Genomic DNA, 26834 nt, shown 5'->3' on the forward strand with positions numbered 1-26834 from the left:
GGTAGGGATCCCTTAATTGCACGCATCGCCGTACCCAGGTTACCTCTAGTAAATCGTCTTTTGTGTGGTAGATTTAAATGCAGATACTTAAGAGTAGAGTGGCACCATTGAAGCCTGTAGAGCGGGAGGTCAGGGCGCAAGTTTTCCGGAACTGGCGTGAGTGGGAACAAACGGGATTTAGACCAATTGACATGCAGTCAGGAAAAGTCTCCAAAGTGATCTAGCAAATTTGATAGCTCTCGGAGGGCCGAGGTGCAGTTGTGTAAGTATATCACTGCATAGAGAGGCTATATGTTGGTTGTCGCCATTGGGTATCCCCCATGAGTGTGCTTGTGATCAGAGCTGAGCCGCCAGTAGCTCTATTGCTAACACGAATAACAGGGGTGATAAGGGGCACCCCTGTCTGGTTCCACGACATATAGGGAAATATTGGGCTATGATCTGGCCTATTTTGACGCAGGCCGTGGGATTGTAATATAACATACTGATCCCGTTTAAAAAAATTATTGTCCAAAACCCATCCTGTGTAGAACTTTTTAGGAAAACCCAACCTAAGGTATCAAAGGCTTTTTCGATGTCCAGTGATACTGCTATTCTATTGTGTTCACCTTCTTGAGTATTCGTCATTAATCTTAAGTCGTCTTAGATTTAGGAAGGTATTCCGACCTGGGATAAAACCAGACTGGTCTTCATGGATTAAGTGTCATTAACCGAAACCGATTTACAAGGACATTACCTAGTAACTTGCAATCCAAGTTGAGCAGTGGTAGAGGCCTAGAAGATCTTACGTCTAGAGCATCTCAGCCTTGTTTGGGTAAGACCACAATCAATGCTTCACATTGCGAGTCTGTGAGCCTCCCCCGCTTTTGTGCTTCATGAAGCACTTCTAGGTATGGTGTAGTCAACTGCTTTGCAGACGTTGCGTAATATTCTACCAGTAGTCCATCCGTACCGGGAGTCATATTGACGTAATGCTGTGTGGATCTCATCAGTTGTATCTAGTTCTACGCGCTGTAATGACGTAAGATGAGTGAGAGTGATTGAGTTAAGAAATCCCCTAATTGCATTGCTGGGGGATGCTGCCTTGCTGCATAGAGCGAGCTATAGTAATGTCGAAAGGCTTCACTTATGGCCGTTTGGGTATTGACCACACTTCCAGTATCAAGCCTTATTGCCCCAATGGGTGTTCGATGTTGCTTGTTCCGTGTCAGCCACGCCAGCATATGCTTTAGCGATATAATGGCGATAATCATAAATATGCAGACGCTTTGCTAGCTCTTGGTGCTGTGCATGTTGTTCGCAAATAACACCGGGATCTGTGACACCCCTGCTACTGCGCATTCCGCCTTGCGCAATTCTGCCTCCACTGAGATTAGATCTCTCAATAGCACCTGTCGTACACCCCCTGTGGCAGAGAGGCAGTATCCACGCACCACCGCCTTATGGGCATCCCACTCCACAGCACATGTCGCGGTTGTCCCTCTGTTCAGGTCAAAGTAATTAGAGATGCAGTTGAGCATCTCCTTGCAGAAGGGAGGATCTGCCAATAATTCGGGTTGCAATTGCCAGGTAGGCATAGAGGTGCATCGTCTGCCCTAGTGCGTGCTAACCCTCAGTGGGCAGTGATCTGATAATATCTTAGCCAAGTAATCCGCCCTCAAGGCATTGGGGGGCTAGACCGGTAGAGCTTAATATTAAATCTGAGTGTGTGTAACGCGTGGACTGGGGATTAGAAAGAATATTCTCTATCTTGGGTATGCAAGAGGCGCCATATATCTTGGAGCCCACGCTCTGACATCCACTGACGTAATTCACCCAGTGGTAGGTGAGATCTGTCCATGTCCACATTCAATACACAATTAAAGTTGCCCCCCCCTCATATGCAGTTAGCCGTTGGATCCAGTAAGACTAGGTGTGATTGACTGCAGGAAATCCCCTTGATTTGAATTGGAAGTGTATATTCCACCTATGGATTGGAAATGGCCATCTAGGGATCCCTAGCAGTACATAGCTGCCATCTTTATCCACCACTGAACAATCAACTACATAGAGAACCTCCGGAGCTACCCAAATCAGTACCTCTTCAGCAAATGCTGATGTGGCTGTACTATATGCCATACCTCGCCATTTAGTTCTGATGTTATGGCGGTCTTTGTCTGTGAGGTGCGTTTCCTGCAGGATCACTATGTGGGTATTGTGACACTTTAAGTACGCATAAACCCTACTGTGTGTACGTGATTGTTATGTAAGATGTGGTGGTTGTTTTGTGATCTGATTATAATTCCACAAACGACCTTGTGGCTAGTGGAGACTCGTCCCTCATCAGTATTACCCCTCCTACCCAGTTAATCATCCGCGTTGAAAACCCTGCAGCACAGGAAAGAGAACACAGTGGGAAGCCCAACAGGGCTGCGGCCAACAGGGCCAGAGTTGCCCCATAACTGATGAGCGCAACACGTGCAGTTATGAGCAAAATCTTTAACAGTTTTCATTCAGAGGGCCACTCAGGGTTGGAGGCAGTGGTTTGAGAATCGGCATCATGTTCCTATCAGCCCCAGTCAATGACCAGTGTCTTCGCCCACCTAGATCCCCGTTGTTAGCTGCCGGTATTGCATGTCCCCAGAGCGCCAGTTTCAACATGAAGACAACACCTAGATGAGCAAGTGTGATGGCCGGCTGGGGAGCAGAGCCATCTCCATCGACACATCAAGAGCTAGACCTATGTCTTGGCGACCAGATCCATGTAGATGTGTTTGTCCCCATTAGTAGCCTGACAGCCAGATGGAAATTTCCAGTGCCTACATATAGGGCTAGAGCTCGTCTGCTGTTCGTGGTGTTATCTCTGGGCCCAATGACGAGGGAACCGTGGAGCCACTGGCACGACCTATTGAGTCAGAGTCCGACACTGTCATCGTGCAGGGCAGCATATGGGTTAGAAGAAAGTTGGGTCGCTTCAAGTAGTGCCTGTGCTTGGCCCATAGCCGCCTGCGCCCTGGAGGGGCGCATCTTGCTGCTGGCTTGCTTTGAGGTTGGGATGTCAGCCACGTTTCCTCTGGAGTGTCACCACTGGCGTTCAACCAGGCCTTTGGCATGTGCCCATGTCCATCCATCCACAGGAGTTGGAAAGATATAGATCTTTCCCTCATCTACCACTCATAAGCGTGCTGGAAAGAGGAAGGAGTAGGCAATGTTACGGTCAAGTAGGAGCTGTCTGACCTTTTATGTACGAAGTTAGTTTGCATGTTGCACCTCCATTGTGTAGTCGGGATAGGCCGTGATGGTGGCATTTTCGAACTTCTAGGGCCCTTGTGTGCGGAAGCGTTGGAGTATCAGATCATGGTCTCTGAAGTTGAGGAAGCGAGCTATCAGTGGACTAGTTGGAGCTCCAGGTCTAGATGGCCTTCCTGGAATCCTGTGTGCACGTTCAAGAAAGGTGGTATGTCATTGCTCAAGACCGTGCTCTTCAACCATTGTTCTATAAATAATTTAGCCTTGGGTGTCTCCGCCTGTTCCCAGAATCCTAGGAAACAAATGTTGTTCCAGCGTGAGTGTCCCTCTGCATCTTCAGCCCTGCGTCGCAAGAGAGAAACTTCCACTTTCAGCTATGACACCTGATTCTGAATGTCTTTAGCCCATGGCTGTACTTCAGCTAATGAGGTCTCATTTGCAGACACCTTTCCGGCAAGTTTCACAATGCTCTACATGAAGCAAGTTAACCTCTTGTGCTACAGAGTTTAGTTTGACTTCTAGAGTGATTTTGGTGTCCAACACTGCTTGAAGAAGCTTGTCAAATTGAGCCGAGTGTACTTGCAGGGTCTCGTTCATCTGCTGGAGGGTCGCCACGTTATCCTTCGGCACGGTAGTCGATAGAGGCACAGTTCCCTCAGCCAGTGGTAGCTGCCTCGCATTCTGTGCAGCCATTAAAGCGGGGGTCTCTGTTAAAGTGCAGTTACTCCTTCGGGTGGTTTACATGAGCAGGTGTTTATGAGCAACAGTCAGTCTCGCTCCTGTAGCGCAAGGTATGCTGCCCTTTCCCTGTTTAATATGTCACTCAATACATGTCAATGCACAAATTTGTTTAGGAGCAGTTTCCTTGTGTTCTCCAAAGCTGGTCGCCCGTCCTCAAAGGCATGTTGGGAATCATGGGACGTCGCAGTTTGTTGTCAGGTCTTTTTGAAAGGCCTTGCTATTGGGCAGACTTTAATTATGGATTGCATTTCCCCCGGGCTGTGCTATCTGGGCCAGAGAGGTTAGGAGCACTTTACCACCTCCAATCTGAGTGGAGAGTTCATTTGTAGGCATGCTGTGTATGGTTCCCTCTAATACAATGTCAGGATTTCTTCAGAGTGCTTGTTTGGGGGGGGGGGGGCTTTTTGAATCATTAGGTGAGGCATGTGATGAGGAGGAAACACTCACCTCCTCTCCAGGTTACGGTGAGCACAGCTCGGTCCAGAGTGCAAGTGCGCGCTCCTCGCGGCGTCTGCTGCAACCCGGGCCTTTGGAGCAGTGCTATCTCTTCCATGTGTGCCATTCTCACCTCTGTCTCTTCTCGTGCCGCCGGTCGTATCAACCTAGCCCTTCAGCACACATCAGACACCCTCCAGTCCGTCGGGCAGTGGCGTGCCTTGTCTAGCTGCCGGATGCTGGAGTGTGCCTCAAGGCCCTGCTCTAACTCCTCGCTCGGCCGCACAGACCCTGCTGGTCAATCGAGCCTCAAAGCTCCACTTTATGCTGGCTGCTGTCAGGGGGGTAAAAACTGTACCCGTCCGTACAATCATGCACACCTGGGACCCTCAAAATCCCAGCTCCGGCATCTGTGAGGGTCTGTGTGGGGGAGAATAGCAGGATAAATTTGGGCCCGGGAGCGGAGCTGCTTAGCTAGCGTCCGCGCCGGTCGCCATCTTGGCCAAGCCCCGTCTCACTGTAAGTTACTCAAAATGATCAACTATTCCATCCAAGAAATTAATGTTCCTGGGTGCAGTATTGGATACCGTCCACAACAGACTTTCTATCCCAGGACAGGTAACGAAGGCTTAAGCAATTGGGGCTCAAACTATCCAGAAAGAAGACTGTTTCAGTGTGTCTGTTCAAATAGCCTCTCAGCATGATGTTATCAGCGACCAATCTGATCCCTCTTGCATGCTTGAAAATGACAGCCTTACTGCAACAGCTACAAAACCGTGGATTCAGGCAGAAGGATAGCTCAAGGACTGGGTGAACATCACATCAGGTATGATAAAAGCTCTAGCCTGGGGGTCTCCAGATCTCCCACCTATCGGAGGGCCTCACCGTCTTACCTCAAACACCTGACTTAGTATTAACTAGAACTGCTTCCCTGGAGGGCTTGAACGGTCATCTGCAGGACGTGCAAATTCAAGGAAAGTACTCTCTGCTCCAGTAGAGCAGGCACATCGATCGCATGGACCTCAAACCCATCTATCTCCAAGCTTTTCTTCCAAGCATAATGGAGTCTTAGCTGTTAAGTCGCACAGACAATACAACCAGCATGCACTGTGTGAAAAAAGAAGGGGGCACAAGATCACTGGTGCTGTCCAAGGAAGCTCAGGAAATCTGAAGCTAGCTCAAAACACACAGTACAACTCTTCGGGCCAGACACGTTCCCGGGACAAGCAATCTCTTAGCAAACGTGCTAAGAAGAATTAGGAACTGCTGCCAGGAATGGGAGCTTGATCAGTCTGTGCTAAGCAGGATCTTCTCGCTCTGGGGGAAACCGGCACCAGATCTCATTGCAGCAAACAAGAACCGCAAATGCCAGTTCTATGCAATTTTGCATCCACATTCAGGATTGTGGGAGAAATCCCTTTTTGATCAGATAGTCCGGGTTCTATGCCTACGCTTTTCCCAAGATACCTCTAATACCAAAAGTTCTCAGCAAGATGAATGCGAAATGGTGTTGCTTCATCCTAATAGCTCCCAGGTGGCCCAGGCAGCATTGGTGATGAAGTAAGTCTAGTCCTTCATCCAGTCCTGACTTCTTTCCACTTAAGCACATGCCTTCTAAATTCCATAAAGTTAAAGATCTGAATATTCCTTAGGACGGCAGAGATAGTCTCTCCAAAGCAAGGGCAGACCCTACAATAAAAACACATAAGCCCAACTAAAGACATTCCAGCTTATGGTGCCAAAAATAAAATGTGCATCCTCTACAGGCATCACCTGAGCAGATATTCTGTCTCCTTTCACTAGATCAGTCTGGGTTGGTACATGACTCAATCAAGAAACATCTTGCTGCAACATCTAGCTTTAGACATTCCTTGCATTCAGTCTTTGTGCTCGAAAAAATCAACAAACAGTTCATGAAAGTATGGTTCAGGTTTTTATCTCCGGTAAGGGCTCCTCCTCCAGACCAGCGATTGAACATAGTTCTTTTTCAACTCATGAAGATTCCATTCAAACCCATACACACAGCAGACCTCAAATGTTCTCACATGGAAGGTCGAATTGTTGCTAGCGCTCGCTTCAGCCAGAAGGGTGAGAGAGATAAAGGCTCTGACAGCTCAGGAACCCTTGCGCTTTGCAGTCGATTCCGTCGTTCTCAGAACCAATCTTAAATGTATTCCTAAAGACCCTTCTGACATTCCCCTCAATAAAAGCCTTTAATATTAAGGATTTTCTTCCTGGATCTGACCTCACCAGCGGAATGATATCTCCATATGCCAGATATTGAAAGATGTCTAAATTTCTACCCACATAGCACTAAACGGCTGAGTAAAACTGACAGCTGTTGGTCTCATATGCACACACTCGTAAGGGTGCGAAATCACAGAAGTAACAATCGCTTTATAGATCTTGGTCACCATCAAGTTTTTGCCATTCAAAGGCGGGCAAACCGCTCATAACAAAAACCAGGGCACATTCAACTTGGGCAGCGTTGGCCTCACCTGCTTAGTTTGTGGGAGTGCATCTGGAGAAAATGTCGTGCTGCAACCTCGAAGTGTGTGCATACATTCGCTCAGCATTATATCCTGGAAACGAGACAGCACCGTGATGCTACGGTTGGACAGGTTGTATTGCGTTACTTCTATAATGTGAGCTTCTTCGGGTTATATGTGTTTGATTCTGTATTTACGCAAACTAATGGAATTTAGATATATCAATAGAAAGAGATATATGTAATGTGTATATAGACAGATATATATTCTAATTCAAGCATGTAAAATGTATGAAAGTTCCAATACTGGAAAAGAAAATAAGTTACTTACTGTAGCTCTCCAGTATTGGTGTCTTTCATAGATTAACATGTGACTCAACCTCCTCCCCTGAAAGGCTCCCTTTATAGCCTGGGTTTTATTTCCCACTTGTTCTTTGAAAATCTGAGGGACTTAGCCTCTCTTGGGAGAGTACTACGGGGTGCTATTGTCTGACTGGTTATAGTTCAAATATGGTACTTTCTTAAAAAGGACCTAGATAGGCAATTAACCAGACTTTTTCACTGCCATTATAGCCTGTGATAATGATACGTACTTCATTATTATTGTACTGTGGGACTCCCACTTCGATGGGGGAATGATTGAAATATCTGAACCTATGAAATATGCCAATACTGGAGAACCCCACATACAGGTAAGTAACTTATTTTCTCCCATGGAGTGCTGAAAAGGCAAAAAGTAGTTCCATGAATGTAAGCAGTTGAAGAATACAGGCTGTCCAGTCAGAAGGAAAGCAGTAGAATACAATGCATGAAAATGAGATGGATGGGAAAGCCAATCACTGGTAAGCAGTGGATGACCGACATCCATTATTAAGCATTGGCATCGTACACGATAAATCTATAAGCTCCAGGTGAGGCCTAAAGTTATTTGTGACAACCTTGTTCTAACCTTTGATCCGTATGTTAGATACTCCTTTGTTCATCAAATTATTTTTATCTAACTTGGATCCTTTTGGAGTTTTTAGTCCATTTTCATAGATGCACGCTCTGTTTCACTGAGAAGCTCTGCTTCTTGAGCGAGCTACATCGGTTGAGCCAGCTCATTTGCACTTAGTCACAGTTCCTTTTGACTGTGAGCTGTCTCCCATAGTTTTACAGTCTATGTTCCTAAGGGATCCTTCAGTTCTGATGGGTGAAGAAATTTTGATAATGAGACCACTGCAATCCTTTTGATGTTTCTCTAAATAATTTTGTTTTGAAAATCTAGACTACTGCAGAACCCAAAAAACAAAGCAAAGACATGCTTGGTGTGCTGGTTAGATCAGTACCATGTTAGCTAGTGTGCTTATCACATAACTGAGTTAAATGTTTTCAGAGCACTTGTTTGGGCCAGGGGATACTGCGGTTGGCAGGAGCTGATGTGTTCTCTTCTTTTCCCCTCTAGAATGGTGGATGTTGGGGGTCAGAGGTCGGAACGGAGGAAATGGATCCATTGCTTTGAAAATGTGACATCCATTATGTTCTTAGTAGCCCTTAGTGAATATGACCAAGTCCTAGTGGAATCCGACAATGAGGTAAGAGTAATGAGGTGAAGCCCACTTCCCACTCTTTTCTCTTTTGTTCCTTTGGGCTCTTGCTTGGCTTGAACACCAAACATCCCACGTCCAGTCAGAAAAATAAACAGTTTTCTCTTAATTTAATACTTTTTTGTGCAGTGGTATTTATTTTGATTCAAACAAAAGGTCATCGTTGGTACACCTGCAATATACTCAGAAAGAAGCATTTGTTTAGGGCCTCATACCAGTCCATCCTATTTTGCCCTTTGCACCACAGGGAGGAACCATAAGTTATCGGTCTTGGTCCTTTAAGTCCAGGCCGTGTCCATTGTGAATGGGAACAAAAGCAGGCCTAAACTCTTCTCCGCCTTTTTGGGTCTCATCAGTGTGGTGCTGCTTATGGTGCAGGTAGCACAAGACCAGAGCTTTAGTGCACCTAAGATTTTTGCATACGTTCCACCTATAACCTTTGTTTTCTTTGACAGTGCTGGCTGTGTTGTAGAGTGAAACTGGAATGTGACTTTCATTTTGAATTCCACTGCAATCATTTAGTTTTCCCCTTGTTAATGGTGTTTAAACGGCACACAGATAATGCATTTCTTAAGGCCAGGACTTGGAGACTGTTGCCCATGTTAGACTTGCGCTGTTTGTATTTTTGGGGGATGGGGGTGTCGTATTGTTTAGTACAGACAAGTATTTGCCCACATTTGATGACTCTGCATGAAGTTTTGCTACATAGTATTTTAATTATTTATTACCACATTAGTGAAGGTATCTGCATGGTCAGGCAGCACTTCTTGTGTGTTTCATTAAATGTCCTATATACATTTTTCCTCAAATGACCAGCAAAAATACTAGATTTATTCAGAACATTGCTTTGTCCAGGTTAAAATTTCTCTCTGGTTTGGTGTCAACCTGTGTTGTGATTGATACTTCTAATTGCAGATCCCTCATATCTCCAGGTGCTAAACAGCATTGCTCAAGCTCTCTACTAAGTTGTTTCGTGGCTCTGCATCTCCTTTGCTTCATTCCTGAAGTATTTAACAGTCACATATAAGCTCCATACTTTAGTGCCGATGTCGGGTGCTTTCTTTCAATTCCGTCATAAGCAGATCCCCAGCTCACTCCCATCTTTTTCTTTAACAGTTGCATGTACTCTCCCCTCCCCCCTCACACACACTTTTCCTCCTTAAAAACTATTTTGCCGGGGTGTGAGGGATCTGTCCCATTAACAGGGTTTAAGCCTTCTGGAGCTGTTGCATACAGATCTCTGGGCAGATCCCCACATGTTTGGGTTCTGCACACAACTCTGAGGAATCTGGCTTTATGAACCCCAAAGTGGACCGGAGAGACAAAGCTGTATTCTGCTGAACACTAAAAGAATCTTCAGCAGTAACGCTTGAAGTCGAGGGCATTGACCCATTCCTTTTTCTCGGATGTTGTACCGATAGGTCATTGTCAAGGTCCAAGTCTTCTGGTAATTCAAAATTGAAGCAGAAGCGCAAGATGATGAAGCGACATTCGTCCTAGCCTGCCACTATCAACCTGAGAAGTTGCAAGGACATAAAAGTGCTTTGCGTTCCATGGCGGCCTTTATTCGGGATATGACCAGCGAATCTGCCCTCTGCATAATCCGTGCCTCCCGAACCCACCTCACTTTCAGCAATGACAGAGCGCACTTCATTCCGGCACCAAGATCCACATTGGTCCTTGTTACATGAATGCTGGTGCCAGGATGACCACATTTCTACCTTCCTCTCCAACACTTTAAGTCGAATCCATCTCTATGTCGATCTGGGTCGTGTTTAAGCACATTCTTCCCCAGTTCAGTCCAAATTAGACAGAACCATGTCTGTCTTGGGGCTGCGCCACAGAGCTGCAGCAGCTATGATAGGGCCATGTTCTTTTGGTGATGACCATAGTGAAGGAGGAGTATCTTCACTAACTTTATGATGACCCTTTATCTGGACTTTCAGGATGCCAGTGAGTGGACACTTCTCTGCCCAAGGGGTTGTATTCTCCCCTGGGACAACGAACAGAAGAGTGCCTGAGTGGTGAGAAGACATGCAGCACAGGTTTTAGACTTAAAACTACCCACTAAGGAAATAAAAAACAATATCCAAACAGAGGTTTTGCAACTGAGACAGACTTCACCGGAACCTCTACTCTGTCAAATAAGGTCCTGACTTGGCATCCTTCTGGGCACCAGGGTTAAGTCATATTCTCGACTGCCACCCGAATACCTCCTGACCGAGCGGAAATGGCTTGAGACTTTGGAAAGCGGAAATTTTACTCCAACATTGGAACTTTTATAGATTCACATGCTTGAATCCTTCCCCCTCGTCGAGACAGGAGTCCCCGGTGTAATACAAAACCATATTCAATTGCATATAAAGTTCAGAGGCACTAGGCCTCTTAATTTAGTAACATCTCAGTCATTTTATAAAAACAACCAGTCAGCTCTCCCCACCCTACAGAACCCTCCTGTGAGGAGCTGATTTTCCACTGCACATTGTGCTAAGGAGTCTCCTCTGAGCTCTGCTCAGTTTTCTCTCAGAAATCCTTTCTGAGTGGATTTGGATATTTTCTCTCTTCAGGGATAGTCCAAGGTGGTTCAAACTGACTACCATATCAGAGACATCTAAAAATTGGCTTTTCAGAGCTTGTGCTACCTGCATGAAAGAAAAGGCTGCATGTTGATGATCAGCATAAGGACTGTATATATTGTCTCTATCCTATCCATAAACCTAGAGAGACTGCAAGGTATGTAGAACATTTTCTTCCAAGACTCTTAAGGACAGAGAGGGTCGTCTTCTCATCTGGCTACAAAAGTTGAAATCCAGGGACAATCCTATCTCTGATGAGGACAGTGCCTTTTTCTGATTCTGTGGTGAAAACGCCTGTCAAACGGCAATCTGAAGTTTCTTCAGAGGGAAGACCAAGAAAAACTGTTAAATCTGCTGAGGCATCCTCAAAATCTGGTAGCCCTTCAAAGAAGAAGACTAAAGCTTCTGACTTTAAGTCCAAAAAGAAGCCTGTTTCTGAGCAGTTGACACCACCATTCAAGGTAAAGGATACCTTCAAAAACCAACTTCTGCGCCGTTGACAGGATCATCGTCGATGGCTCAAGTCCTAATGACAACTTCCACCATCGCCACACTGTGTGTCTATGGCGAGATCCGGCTCTTCGTCGACGATGGGTTCATCCTCATCGACGGCATGTCCTATAGCTTCACCATCAGCTTTGATACCGTCGGCGCTCTCATCGACGACCCCACTGACTGCCTCGTCGACGCTGCTTCCAACGACAACTGCTTCGTCGACGGAGCAGCAAACGTCAATGACAATCCAACCGTCTACGACGTGTCTGCCGTCAACGTTCCCACCGACGACGATCTATATGGCGATGCTCTCGTCAACGCCACCACCGTCGACAGCACATCTCACGTCGAGAACGAAGACTGCAGTAAAGGTTCAGAGGCCAAGTTCCTTGCCTCTGTTTTCATCAGGAGACCAGGATGCTCACAGGAGGACGAAAAAGTATCACCTAACGCCCTCTGTTGCGTCTCCTAGCAAGGTTTCCAGCCTTTTACCCTCACATCTCTTGGATGAAGATGATTCGGATGAGGAGGGCATTTTGGGAGTGGCCAGCAGCCCTTCCCAGTTAAGGGTTAAGTGCCAAGAATACTTGGATGATGTTGATGCTTCATACTATGCACAAGGCTCTTATGAGCAGCCGGCACTGTTTCTGATTTACAGGCAATGTTGGCGGACTATCAGGAACGTTTTCCAGCTAAGCCTTTGTCGGTGCAACAGCCGATTGTTAGGAAATGCCTCCTTGGCATGGTTACTCCCTGACTTTTTGCCTTTTGCTCATGCCAAGTTATGATTGAAAGTGTGCTGGGGGGGGACCCTGCTGACCAGGCCCCAGCACCAGTGTTCTTTCCCAAAACTGTACCTTTGCTTCCACAATTGGCACAGCCCCGGCACTCAGATAAGTCCCTTGTAAATGGTACCCCTGGTACCAAGGGCCCTGGTGCCATGGAAGGTCTCTAAGGGCTGCAGCTTGTCTTATGCCACCCTGGGGACCCCTTACTCAGCACATGCACACTGCCTCACAGCTTGTGTGTTGTGGTGGGGAGAAAATGACTGTTGATATGGCACTCCCCTCAGAGCGCCATGCCAACCTCACACTGGCTATGGCATAGGTAAGTCACCCCCCCCCCAGCAGGCCGTACAGCCCTAAGGTAGGGTGCACTATACCACAGGTGAGGGCATATGTGCATGAGCACTATGCCCCTACAGTGTCTAAGCAAAACCTTAGACACTGTAAGTGCAGGGTAGCCATAAGAGTATATGATCTGGGAGTTTGTCAAACACAAACTCCACAGTCCCGTAATGGCTACACTGAAATCTGGGAAGTTTGGTATCAAACTTCTCCGCACAATAAATGCACACTGATGCCAGTGTGGAATGTATTGTAAAATGCACCCAGAGGGCATCTAAGAGATGCCCCCTGAATAACAATCCGACTTCTAGTGTGGGGCTGACCAGTTTCTGCCATCCTGCCGCACCCAGATGGGTTTCTGGCCACATGGGGAGAGTGCCTTTGTCACTCTGTGACCAGGATCAAAGCCTGTACTGGGGGAGGTGCTTCTCACCTCCCCCTGCAGGAACTGTAACACCTGGCATTGAGCCTCAAATACTCACCCCCTTTGTTACAGCGCCACAGGGCATCCCAACTAGTGGAGATGCCCACCCCTCCGGCCACTGCCCTCACTTTTGGTAGCAAGGCTGGAGGAGATAATTAGAAAAACAAGCAGGAAACACCCACCAGTCAGGACAGCCCCTAAGGTGCCCTGAGGTGACCCCTGCCTTTAGAAATCCTCCATCTTAGTTTTGGAGGATTCCCCCAATAGAATTAGAGATGTGCCCCTCTCCCCTCAGGGAGGAGGCACAAAGAGGGTGAAGCCACCCTCCATGACAGCAGTCATTGGCTACTGCCCTTCCAGACCTAAACACACCACTAAATTTAGTATTTAGGGGCACCCCAGAACCCAGGAAATCAGATTCCTGCAACCTGAACTAAGGACTGCTAGCCTGAAAGCCCTAGAGAGACAGAAGACAATTGCTTTGACCCCCAGCCCTACCGGCTTGTCTCCTGACTCGAAAAACTGCAACAGTGACGCATCCAACTGGGACCAGCGACCTCTGAAGCCTCAGAGGACTTCCCTCGACCAAAGGACCAAGAAACTCCAGTGAGCAGTGGCTCTGCTCAACAACAGCAACAACTTTGCAACTTCTAAAGACATCACTCTTCCTACCGGAAGCGTGAGACTTCTCCCTCTGAACCCGACGCCCCCAGCTCAAGATCCAGAGAACCAACACCACAGGGAGGACTCCCAGACGACTGCAACCTCGTAAGAAGCCCGAGACGACACCTGCCCCCCCCCCCCCCCCCCCCCCCCCCCCCCACACACACCCCCTGGATCCCCACAGTGACACATGGAGAGAGAATCCAGAGACTCCCCCTAACCACGACTGCCTGTAACAAGGGTCCCGACGTCTGGACCAAGCATTGCACCTGCAGCCCCCAGGACCAGAAGGAACCGAACCTCCGTGCAGGAGTGACCCCCAGGCCTGGTGGCTGGCCCGAGAAGCCCCCCTGTGCCCTGCCTGCACCGCTAAAGTGACCCCTGGGTCCCTCCATTGAATCCAATACAAAACCTGACGCCTGTTTGCACTCTGCATCTGGCCGCCCCTGTGCTGCTGAGGGTGTGTTTTGTGTGCCTACTTGTGTTCCCCATCCCCCCTCCCCCGTGCTCCACAAAACCCCCATGGTCTGCCCTCCAAGGACGCGGGTACTTACCTGCTGGCAGACTGGAACCGGGGCACCCCTGTTTCCATTGAAGCCTGTGTTTTGGGCACCTCTTTGACCTCTGCACCTGACCGGCCCTGAGCTGGTGTGGTAACTTTGGGGTTGCCTTGAACCCCCAATGGTGGGTGACCTTGGACCCAACTTTGAACGCTGTAAGTGTTTTACTTACCTGTGAATTTAACATTTACTTACCTCCCCCAGGAACTGTTGATTTTTGCACTGTGTCCACTTTTAAAATAGCTTATTGCCATTTTTGTCAAAACTGTACATACTATTGTGATTATTCAAAGTTCCTAGAATACCTGAATGAAATACCTTTCATTTGAAGTATTACTTGTAAATCTTAAACCTGTGGTTCTTAAAATAAACTAAGAAAAATATATTTTTCTATATAAAAACCTATTGGCCTGGAGTAAGTCTTTGAGTGTGTGTGTACAACGAATGCTTAACACTACCCTCTGATAAGCCTACAGCTAGACCACACTATACCTCTAAGGGGAACCCATGGACTCTCTGCACACTATTTCTTACTTTGAAATAGTATATACAGATCCAACTTCCTACAGAGGACAACTCTCACCTTCACGCGGCATTACTTCTTGGACACACAGTCATTTCGGGATGCAGCTCGGTCAAGCGGTCCTTCGAAACCTGTTTAAATGACTAAAATAATTATTTCCCTCCTTCCACTTTTGTTTTCTGTTATCACATTTCTTTATACAGGAAGTGCAGAATTATTAGGCAAGTTGTATTTTTGAGGATTAATTTTATTATTGAACAACAACCATGTTCTCAATGAACCCAAAAAACTCATTAATATCAAAACTGAATATTTTTGGAAGTAGTTTTTAGTTTGTTTTTAGTTTTAGCTATGTTAGGGGGATCTATCACTGTGCATAATTATTAGGCAACTTAACAAAAAGAAATATATACCCATTTCAATTATTTATCATTACCAGTGAAACCAATATAACATCTCAACATTCACAAATATACATGTCTGACATTCAAAAACAAAACAAAAACAAATCAGTGACCAATATAGCCACCTTTCTTTGCAAGGACACTCAAAAGCCTGCCATCCATGGATTCTGTCAGTGTTTTGATCTGTTCACCATCAACATTGCGTGCAGCAGCAACCACAGCCTCCCAGACACTGTTCAGAGAGGTGTACTGTTTTCCCTCCTTGTAAATCTCACATTTGATGATGGACCACAGGTTCTCAATGGGGTTCAGATCAGGTGAACAAGGAGGCCATGTCATTAGATTTCCTTCTTTTATACCCTTTCTTGCCAGTCACGCTGTGGAGTACTTGGACGCGTGTGATGGAGCATTGTCCTGCATGAAAATCATGTTTTTCTTGAAGGATGCAGACTTCTTCCTGTACCACTGCTTGAAGAAGGTGTCTTCCAGGAACTGGCAGTAGGACTGGGAGTTGAGCTTGACTCCATCCTCAACCCGAAAAGGCCCCACAAGCTCATCTTTGATGATACCAGCCCAAACCAGTAGTCCACCTCCACCTTGCTGGCGTCTGAGTCGGACTGGAGCTCTCTGCCCTTTACCAATCCAGCCACGGGCCCATCCATCTGGCCCATCAAGACTCACTCTCATTTCATCAGTCCATAAAACCTTAGAAAAATCAGTCTTGAGATATTTCTTGGCCCAGTCTTGACGTTTCAGCTTGTGTGTCTTGTTCAGTGGTGGTCGTCTTTCAGCCTTTCTTACCTTGGCCATGTCTCTGAGTATTGCACACCTTGTGCTTTTGGGCACTCCAGTGATGTTGCAGCTCTGAAATATGGCCAAACTGGTGGCAAGTGGCATCGTGGCAGCTGCACGCTTGACTTTTCTCAGTTCATGGGCAGTTATTTTGCGCCTTGGTTTTTCCACACGCTTCTTGCGACCCTGTTGACTATTTTGAATGAAACGCTTGATTGTTCGATGATCACGCTTCAGAAGCTTTGCAATTTTAAGAGTGCTGCATCCCTCTGCAAGATATCTCACTATTTTTGACTTTTCTCAGCCTGTCAAGTCCTTCTTTTGACCCATTTTGCCAAAGGAAAGGAAGTTGCCTAATAATTATGCACACCTGATATAGGGTGTTGATGTCATTAGACCACACCCCTTCTCATTACAGAGATGCACATCACCTAATATGCTTAATTGGTAGTAGGCTTTCGAGCCTATACAGCTTGGAGTAAGACAACATGCATAAAGAGGATGATGTGGTCAAAATACTAATTTGCCTAATAATTCTGCACTCCCTGTAATAATGCTGTAGATCATAGCAAGAAGTGTATGTACATGTTCGATGGCATGTGTAGCTGCAGATACACATGCTATGCATATCGATTCCGACATCTAGTGTTTGGCTCGGAGTGTTACAAGTTGTTTTTCTTAGAAGAAGTCGAGTGACTCCTCTTCGGTTCCATTGCGCATGGTCATCGACTCCATTGTTAGATTGTTTTCATTCCGCCGTCTGGTTCGGACGTGTTTTCTGTCGCTGCGAGATTTCGATTTGGAAAACTTTTTAAAACCTTCCTTTTCGTTGGTATTGTATCAATCACGTTGTTCACCTTCCTTCGAAACAGTAGTACCGTTGTAAAATAACATTGTTCGCCCTTCGGGGCGGGCGTGCCCAACTCGGGCCTATTTAGGCCGACCACGTGGAGAGCCTCTTGGATCGGACTCCATTCCGATTCTGCCCTCCGTGCCACGCTACGTCCCCATGAACAGACCAACATCTGGTTTGCAATCTCTGCCTCTCTCCAGCCTTTCTCCAGACCATTGAGTGGAAAACTGCAAGGCCTGTCGATCATTCCGATCGAAAAAAAACTCAGAGGGACCGAAGAGGAGGAAGGCTGAAAATGGCATCATAGAGCGGAGAACATGTTGACATTACAGAAGAGGAAATGCAGACAGCATTCTCTATCCGAGACCGAGTTGGAGCCGGAATCCGAGGAAGACTGACCCATCACAGCTGGCCAGCATGTGAGTACGTCTGCCCTTGCACCCCCACATAAGAAACAACAGAAGGCCTTGGATACACTACTGCCGGAAGGCCATGGCTCGGTCCAAAAAAAGTGCTGAAAGAAAAAGGGCAAATAGGCAGTCCTCAGGAGATGTACCCCCGCCCCTGATAAGGAGAGCAGGAAATTTGATCTTGCAGGAAAGAGTTGCGTCCCAAGCAGTAAACCAATGGAGGATAACTAATTCCCAGGCACTACTAGCTTGTTACGATGGAGCCCATTGGGATGAGATGCAGGATATCATACAGCATCTCCCAAAAGAGCATGAGAAGAGGGCGCAACAGGTAGTAGAGGAAGGGCAAGCTATTGGTAACAACCAAATAAGATCTGCCTTTGATGCAGCTGATACCGCTGCAAGGAGTGTGAACACAGCAGTCACTATTCGCAGACATGCATGGCTGAGATCCTCTGGTTTTAAACCAGAAATACAACAGGCTGTGTTAAACATGCCCTTTGATAAGAAACATCTTTTCGGGCCAGAAGTAGACAAAGCAATAGAAAAACTAAGCAAAGACTCTGACACAGCCACGGACGGCAATGGGTGCACTCTATTGTACACCATATAGAGGGTCATTTCATAAGCCTCCGTTTCGAGGAGGTTTCAGACCACAACTTTCAGAGGCATCAACTTCCCAAGCAAAACCAATTTACCAAACCCAGTACCAGCTAGGTGGATTTAGAGGCACATACAGAGGACAATACTCTCGAAATAAGAGGTAAATTCCAAACCTCTAAACAGCCTGCAACACGGCCAGAACAGTGACTTCCCTCACTCTTCCACTTCACAAATCTCCTGTGGGGTGGAAGACTACAGCAGTTCCACACACATTGGCAAACTATCACAACAGACAACTGGATGTTATCAATTATCCGCAATGGCTATTGTCTAGAATTGCTAAAGATTCCTCCAAATATTCTACCAACGTATCACAAGTTAACCCCAAAACATACATTTCTGTTACAGCAAGAGGTTCAATCTCTACTACTCACAGGCAATAGTTAGTTCTACAGTCTCAACTAGGAACAGGAGTATATTCACTATACTTTCTAATTCCCAAGAAAGATGGCACCATCAGGCCAATATTAGACCTCGGGCCACTAAATTTCTACATCCTATCTGAACACTTCCATATGGTTACTCTGCAAGATGTTACTAACTGCTACAAAAACAAGATGTTCGATGGCATCTGTCGCTGTAGATACACATGGTCTGCATAGCTCGCCATCTGGTGTTGGGTCGGAGTGTTACAAGTTGTTTTTCTTCGAAGAAGTGTTTTCGAGTCACTGGACCGAGGGACTCCTCCTTCTGTGCTCATTGCGCATGGGCGTCGACTCCATCTTCGATTGTTTTCTTTCCGCCATCGGGTTCGGACGTGTTCCTGTCGCTCCGCGTTTCGGAACGGAAAGATAGCTGAAAACGGAAGATTTTCGACGGTATCGTTGCGATCCGGTTCGAGATAAACACATACGACGACGCATTGAACATCGAAGCGCTTCGGTGCCCTTCGGGGTAGATTTCGGCACACCGTCGGGGCCTAGTCGGCCCGACCGCGTGGAGAACAACGCCGATGGAACGGACCCCGTTTCGATTCTGCCCTGAATGCCACAACAAATATCCCTATACGGACCAACACTCGGTCTGTAACCTGTGCCTGTCACCCGAGCACAGCGAAGAATCCTGTGAGGCCTGTCGGGCGTTCCGGTCCCGAAAAACTCTGCGCGACCGTCGAGCGAGAAGACTGCAGATGGCGTCCACGCCAAAGGAGCATCGGCAGTTCGAGACAGAAGAGGAACAGGAGGAATCCTTTTCCATCCAGGATTCAGACTCCGACGAACTCGACAATACAAAAACTGTGAGTAAGACGTCGAGATCAGAAATTTAAAAAGTCAAAAAGGCCCAGGGGACGCCACTGCCAACCGGCCATGGCTCAACCCAAATTCACGGTGACCAACAATCGGCACCGAGAAAGGCCCATTCAGTGTCGAGATCGTCCGACTCCGGTCGAGACACCGGCACGCAGCCTCCTCGGGACCGAGAGAGTGCTAAAGAGAAGCATCGACACCGAGAGTTCGGTGTCGACACGGATCGACGCCGAGACAGTGGCGCCGAAGACCATAGAGGCCAAGATTTTTCGGCACAGAAGAAGAGGAAGGTTACCTCGGAGCCGAAAAAACAAACAACAGGGTTTTCGGAGCCGAAAAAAGCACCAACAGACCCAGTTTCAGGCTCCTATACTGAAGAACATTCTATGTCTTCACAAATGAAAAGACACAGATTCGAACAAGAACTGCAATCCACTGAAGTGGATCACACGCAAAAGCGTATCTTTATTCAGCAGGGGACAGGGAAGATCAGTACCCTTCCACCTGTCAAAAGAAAGAGAACACTTCAGTTTGGAGCACGAGAGGCTCCTAAGCAACAAACAGCAAAGACGGTAACACCTCCTCCCTCGCCTCCACCTGTAACTCCAGCTTCGCCAACTTACACCCCGTCACATTCGCCAGCTCACACCGCCATGAGCCACGACGACCAAGATCAAGACGCATGGGACTTGTACGATGCACCAGTGTCTGATAACAGCCCAGACACATACCCAACTAGGCCATCACCACCTGAGGACAGCACAGCCTATTCACAAGTGGTGGCTAGAGCAGCTCAGTTCCATAATGTGGAACTACACTCTGAACAAGTAGAGGATGACTTTTTATTTAACACCCTCTCCTCCACCCACAGCTCCTACCAAAGCCTGCCTATGCTCCCAGGCATGCTACGCCATGCAAAGGAGATCTTCAAGGAGCCAGTTAAAAGTAGGGCAGTAACGCCTAGAGTGGACAAAAAGTATAAGGCGCCTCCTACGGACCCTGTATTCATCACCTCTCAGCTGCCACCAGATTCTGTGGTGGTAGGGGCTGCCAGAAAACGGGCAAATTCACACACTTCTGGGGATGCACCTCCCCCAGATAAAGAAAGCAGAAAGTTCGATGCAGCCGGGAAGAGGGTCGCTGTCCAGGCATCAAACCAGTGGCGCATCGCAAACTCACAAGCGCTGCTAGCGCGATACGACAGAGCCCACTGGGATGAGATGCAGCATCTCATTGAACATCTCCCAAAAGATCTACAAAAAAGAGCAAAACAGGTTGTTGAGGAGGGTCAAAACATCTCCAACAATCAAATACGCTCCTCTATGGATGCAGCAGACACAGCCGCAAGGACCATTAATACGTCGGTTACCATCCGTAGGCACGCATGGCTCAGAACGTCTGGATTCAAGCCAGAAATTCAGCAGGCAGTACTTAACATGCCAGTAAACGAAAAACTTCTGTTCGGTCCGGAGGTCGACACAGCCATAGAAAAGCTCAAAAAGGACACTGACACTGCCAAGGCCATGGGCGCACTCTACTCCCCGCAGAGCAGAGGATCTTATACCACCTTCCGCAAAACACCTTTTAGAGGAGGGTTTCGGGGTCAGGCCACACAAGCCAGTACCTCACAGTCCGCACCGCCCACCTACCAGGGACAGTACAGGGGAGGCTTTCGGGGCCAGTATAGAGGAGGGCAATTCCCTAGGAATAGAGGAAGATTTCAAAGCCCCAAAACCACTACCAACAAGCAGTGACTCACACGTCACTCACCCCCCCCACACAACACCAGTGGGGGGAAGGATAAGTCAATATTACGAAGCATGGGAGGAAATAACTACAGACACATGGGTCCTAGCAATTATCCAACATGGTTATTGCATAGAATTCCTGCAATTCCCTCCAGACATACCACCAAAAGCACAGAATTTATCAAAACACCATTCACAGCTTCTAGAGATAGAAGTTCAAGCACTACTGCAAAAAAATGCAATAGAATTAGTACCAAGCACACAAATAAACACAGGAGTTTATTCACTGTACTTCTTGATACCAAAAAAGGACAAAACACTGAGACCAATTCTGGACCTCAGAGTAGTAAACACATTCATCAAATCAGACCACTTTCACATGGTCACACTACAAGAAGTGTTACCATTTCTCAAAAAACACAACTACATGACAACCCTAGACCTCAAAGACGCATATTTCCATATACCAATACATCAATCACACAGAAAATATCTAAGGTTTGTATTCAAAGGAATACATTACCAATTCAAAGTATTGCCTTTCGGTTTAACAACCGCTCCAAGGGTATTCACAAAATGCCTAGCAGTAGTCGCTGCACACATCAGAAGGCAGCAAATACATGTATTCCCGTATCTAGACGACTGGCTAATCCAAAACCAGTTCGCTCACACAATGCTCAAACCACACAAATCAAGTCATACAAACCCTCTACAAACTAGGGTTCACCGTCAACTTTGCAAAATCCAACATTCAGCCAAGCAAAGTACAGCAATATCTAGGAGCCATAATAGACACGACAAAAGGAGTAGCAACGCCAACTCCACAAAGAATTCACAATTTCAACAGAGTCATTCAACACATGTCTCCAAATCAAACAATACAAGCAAGAACAATACTACAGCTCCTAGGCATGATGTCCTCATGCATAGCCATTGTCCCAAACGCAAGACTGCACATGAGGCCCTTACAACAGTGCCTAGCCTCACAGTGGTCTCAAGCACAGGGTCACCTTCTAGATCTGGTGTTAATAGACCGCCAAACTTACCTCTCGCTTCTATGGTGGAACAGTATAAATTTAAACAAAGGGCGGCCTTTCCAAGACCCAGTGCCACAGTACATAATAACAACAGATGCTTCCATGACAGGGTGGGGAGCACATCTCAATCAACACAACATAAGAGGACAATGGAACATACATCAAACAAAACTGCATATAAATCATCTAGAATTATTAGCAGTTTTTCAAGCACTAAAAGCTTTCCAACCAATCATAACCCACAAATACATCCTTGTCAAAACAGACAACATGACAACGATGTATTATCTAAACAAACAAGGAGGAACACATTCAACGCAGTTAAGCTTATTAGCTCAAAACAAATGGAAGTGGGCAATCCACCATCAAATTCGCCTAATAGCACAGTTTATTCCAGGGATCCAGAATCAACTGGCAGACAATCTCTCGAGATCACCAGCAAGTCCACGAATGGGAAATCCACCCACAAATTCTGAACACCTACTTCACACTCTGGGGAACACCTCAAATAGACTTATTTGCAACAAAAGAGAACGCAAAATGCCAAAACTTCGCGTCCAGATACCCACACAAGCAATCCCAAGGCAATGCCCTATGGATGAACTGGTCAGGAATATTTGCTTACGCTTTTCCTCCTCTCCCTCTCCTCCCTTATCTAGTAAACAAATTGAGTCAAAACAAACTCAAACTCATTTTAATAGCACCAACGTGGGCAAGACAACCCTGGTACACAACACTGCTAGATCTATCTGTAGTACCCCACATCAAACTGCCCAACAAACCAGATCTGTTAACGCAACACAACCAACAGATCAGACACCCAGATCCAGCATCGCTGAATCTAGCAATCTGGCTCCTGAAATCATAGAATTCGGACACTTACAACTTAACCAAGAGTGTATGGAAGTCTTAAAGCAGGCCAGAAGGCCATCCACTAGACACTGCTACGCAAGTAAGTGGAAAAGATTTGTTTGTTACTGCCATCATAATCAGATACAACCACTAGACGCAACTCCAAAACATATTGTAAATTACTTGCTCCATTTACAAAAAGCAAAGCTAGCCTTCTCTTCTATTAAAATACACCTTGCAGCAATATCTGCATACCTGCAGACTACCTATTCAACTTCCTTGTATAGGATACCAGTCATCAAAGCATTCATAGAAGGTCTTAAAAGAATTATACCACCAAGAACACCACCTGTTCCTTCATGGAACCTAAACGTGGTCCTAACAAGACTCATGGGCCCACCTTTCGAACCCATGCACTCTTGCGGAATACAATTCCTAACCTGGAAAGTTGCCTTTCTCATCGCCATTACATCTCTGAGAAGAGTAAGTGAAATTCAAGCGTTCACAACACAGGAACCTTTTATACAAATACATAAAAATAAGGTCGTCCTACGACCTAATCCAAAATTTTTACCAAAAGTTATTTCACCGTTCCATCAAAATCAAACGGTAGAACTACCAGTTTTTTTCCCACAGCCAGATTCTGTGGCTGAAAGAGCACTACATACATTAGATGTCAAAAGAGCATTAATGTACTACATTGACAGAACGAAGAACATCAGAAAGACTAAACAGCTATTTATTGCATTCCAAAAACCTCATGCAGGTAACCCAATATCAAAACAAGGTATAGCCAGATGGATTGTTAAATGCATCCAAATCTGCTACCTTAAAGCAAAAAGACAACTGCCCATTACTCCCAGGGCACATTCAACAAGGAAAAAAGGTGCTTCAATGGCCTTTTTAGGAAACATCCCAATGCATGAAATATGTAAGGCAGCCACATGGTCTACGCCTCACACATTCACCAAACACTACTGTATAGATGTGCTATCCGCACAACAAGCTGCAGTAGGTCAAGCTGTATTAAGAACTCTATTTCAGACAACTTCTACTCCTACAGGCTAAACCACCGCTTATGGGGAAATAACTGCTTACTAGTCTATGCAGACCATGTGTATCTACAGCGACAGATGCCATCGAACTGAAAATGTCACTTACCCAGTGTACATCTGTTCATGGCATCAGTCGCTGAGATTCACATGGGCCCACCCACCTCCCCGGAAGCCTGTAGCAGTTCAGAAGTTACCTTCAATTTTGTACATTTGTATATATATTATTTAAACCTTTAATAGGTACATACTTACACATTTCATTGCGCGGGCACTATTACTATAGTACAACTCCTACCTCACCCTCTGCGGGGAAAACAATCGAAGATGGAGTCGACGCCCATGCGCAATGAGCACAGAAGGAGGAGTCACTCGGTCCAGTGACTCGAAAACACTTCTTCGAAGAAAAACAACTTGTAACACTCCGACCCAACACCAGATGGCGAGCTATGCAGACCATGTGAATCTCAGCGACTGATGCCACGAACAGATGTACACTGGGTAAGTGACATTTTCATTTATGACCGCCTTGGACCTCAAAGATGCGTATTTCCACATACCCATCCATCTAGCTCACAGAAAATACCTCAGATTTGTAATACAATGAAAAAACTACCAGTTCAAAGTGTTACATTTCGGCATAACAACTGCTCCAAGGATATTCACAAAGTGCTTAACAGTAGTAGCAGCCTACCTAAGAAGACAACATGTCCATGTCTTTCCTTATCTAGACGATTGGCTCATAAAATCAAGCAGTCGTACACGATGCTAAAATCATACAAATTATGTAATAGAAACCCTGCACACCCTAGGTTTTTCTATAAACTACCAAAAGACACGTTCAACCAGCACGAGTACAACCATATTTAGATGCTATCCTAAATACTCAACAAGCTCTAGCGTATCCAAATACACAAAGGATACAAGCTTTCCAAAATCTCATTCCACTTATACAGCCAAATCAACAATACACTGTAAGATTTGTCATGAAAGTCCCAAGAATGACGGCATCTTGCATTGCAATAGTTACACATGCAAAATTAAACATGCGGCCCTTACAACAGTGCCTTGCACAACAATGGTCACAGGCACACGGTCAACTTCAAGATCTAGTGTTGATAGACTGCCAAACACACATGTCCCCTCAGTGGTGGAATCGCAGCAATTTAATCAAAGGTCTGTCGTTTCAAGACCCTGTGCCTCAAACCATAATTACAACAGATGGATCAATGATTGGTTGGGGAGCTCACCTAAACAATCACAAAATTCAAGGGCAATGGGATGTCAAACAGAAACAGCTACACATAAACCACTTGGAGTTATTAGCTGTTTTTCTAGCCCTCAAAGCCTTTCAACCTCTTCTCACACAGAAGAATGTTCTTATAAAGACAGACAACATGGCCACCATGTATTATCTCAACAAACGGGGAGGGACACATTCATCCCAGCTGTCCCTTCTAGCCCCAAACTTTTGGAAATGGGCAATTCACAATCAAATTCATCTATTAGCCCAGTACATTCCAAGGATAGACAATCGGTTGGCAGATATTCTCAGCAGAAATCACCAACAAATGCACGAATGGGAGATTCATCAGCAAGTACTTCAAAAGTACTTTCAAAAGTGGGGAGCACCAAACCTAGATCTATTCGCAAAAGCGAAAACACAAAATGCCAAAACTTCACATCCAGACACCCACATCCCCTATCCAAAGGCAATGCTGTATGGATCAATTGGTCAGGGATATTTGCTTACGCATTTCCCCCTCTCCCACTCCTTCCATGTGTGGTCAACAAGTTGCGTCAAACTTCACTCAACATTATACTCATAGCACCAACATGGGCACGGCAGCCATGCTACACAATACTACTAGATCTATCTGTAGTACCACACTCAAAACTCCCAAGCAGACCAGATCTGTTAACACAAAACAAAGGCCAAATCAGACATCCAAACCGTAATGCTCTTAATCTAGCGATTTGGCTCCTGAAGTCATAGAATTTGGATATTTAAAACTCCCATCAGAATGTATGGAAATTATTAAACAAACAAGAAAACCCACTACTAGACAGTGCTACACAAACAAATGGAAAGGATTTGTATATTATTGTCAATCTAAAAACATAGATCCTCTTATAGCATCAATACAAGATATTGTATGCTATTTACTTAATTTGCAAAAATCAAATGTAGCATTTTCCTCAATAAAAATAAACCTCCTGCAATAGCTGCATATTTACAAACTATTCAACATAGCTCTTTATTTAGAGTTCCTGTCATTAAAGCTTTCATGGAAGGCTTAAAATGCATCATTCCACCAAGAAGACCACCAGTTCCATCTTGGAATCTAAATCTAGTGCTTGCAAAACTTATGGGGCCACCTTTTGAACCCATGCACTCTTGCCAAATTCAATTTCTAACATGGAGAGTTGCCTTCCTAGTAGCAATTACTTCTTTAAGAAGAGTAAGTGAAATACAAGCTTTTACTCTTGAGGAACCTTTCTTCCAAATACACAAACACAAAGTTGTACTAAGAACAAATCCAAAATTTCTCCCAAAAATAGTCTCACATTTTCATATCAAACAGTGGAACTTCCAGTATTCTTCCACAGCCAGATTCTGTGGCAGAAATAGTGCTACATACGTTAGACCTCAAAAGAGCTCTAATGTACTACATAGACAAAACTAAACAATTTAGAAACCCAAAACAACTTTTTGTAGCTTTCCAACAACCACATACAGGCAATCCTATATTTAGGAAGATGGATTGTAAGGTGCATACAAACATGCTATGTCAAAGCGAAAAGACAACTCGTAATCACATCTAAAGCACATTCTACACGAAAGAAAGGTGCAACAATGGCTTTTTTTTTTTTTTTAGGAAATATACCAATGGCTGAAATATGTGAAGCAGCTACATGGTCAACACCAC

At 45.8% G+C, this 26834-nt stretch overlaps 1 protein-coding gene across 1 annotated transcript in view; it reads left to right on the plus strand.

Moving 5' to 3' along the window:
- Positions 1 to 26834, plus strand: part of GNA11 (G protein subunit alpha 11) — a 117181-nt gene that overhangs the window by 58962 nt on the left and 31385 nt on the right. The window contains exon 5 of the mRNA XM_069217256.1: positions 8337 to 8466. Coding sequence (XP_069073357.1) covers positions 8337 to 8466 — 130 coding nt within the window. The remainder of the gene's footprint in view (positions 1 to 8336; positions 8467 to 26834) is intronic.

This window comes from Pleurodeles waltl, chromosome 12 (assembly GCF_031143425.1).
Source record: "Pleurodeles waltl isolate 20211129_DDA chromosome 12, aPleWal1.hap1.20221129, whole genome shotgun sequence".
Classification (NCBI taxonomy): Eukaryota; Metazoa; Chordata; class Amphibia; order Caudata; family Salamandridae; genus Pleurodeles; species Pleurodeles waltl.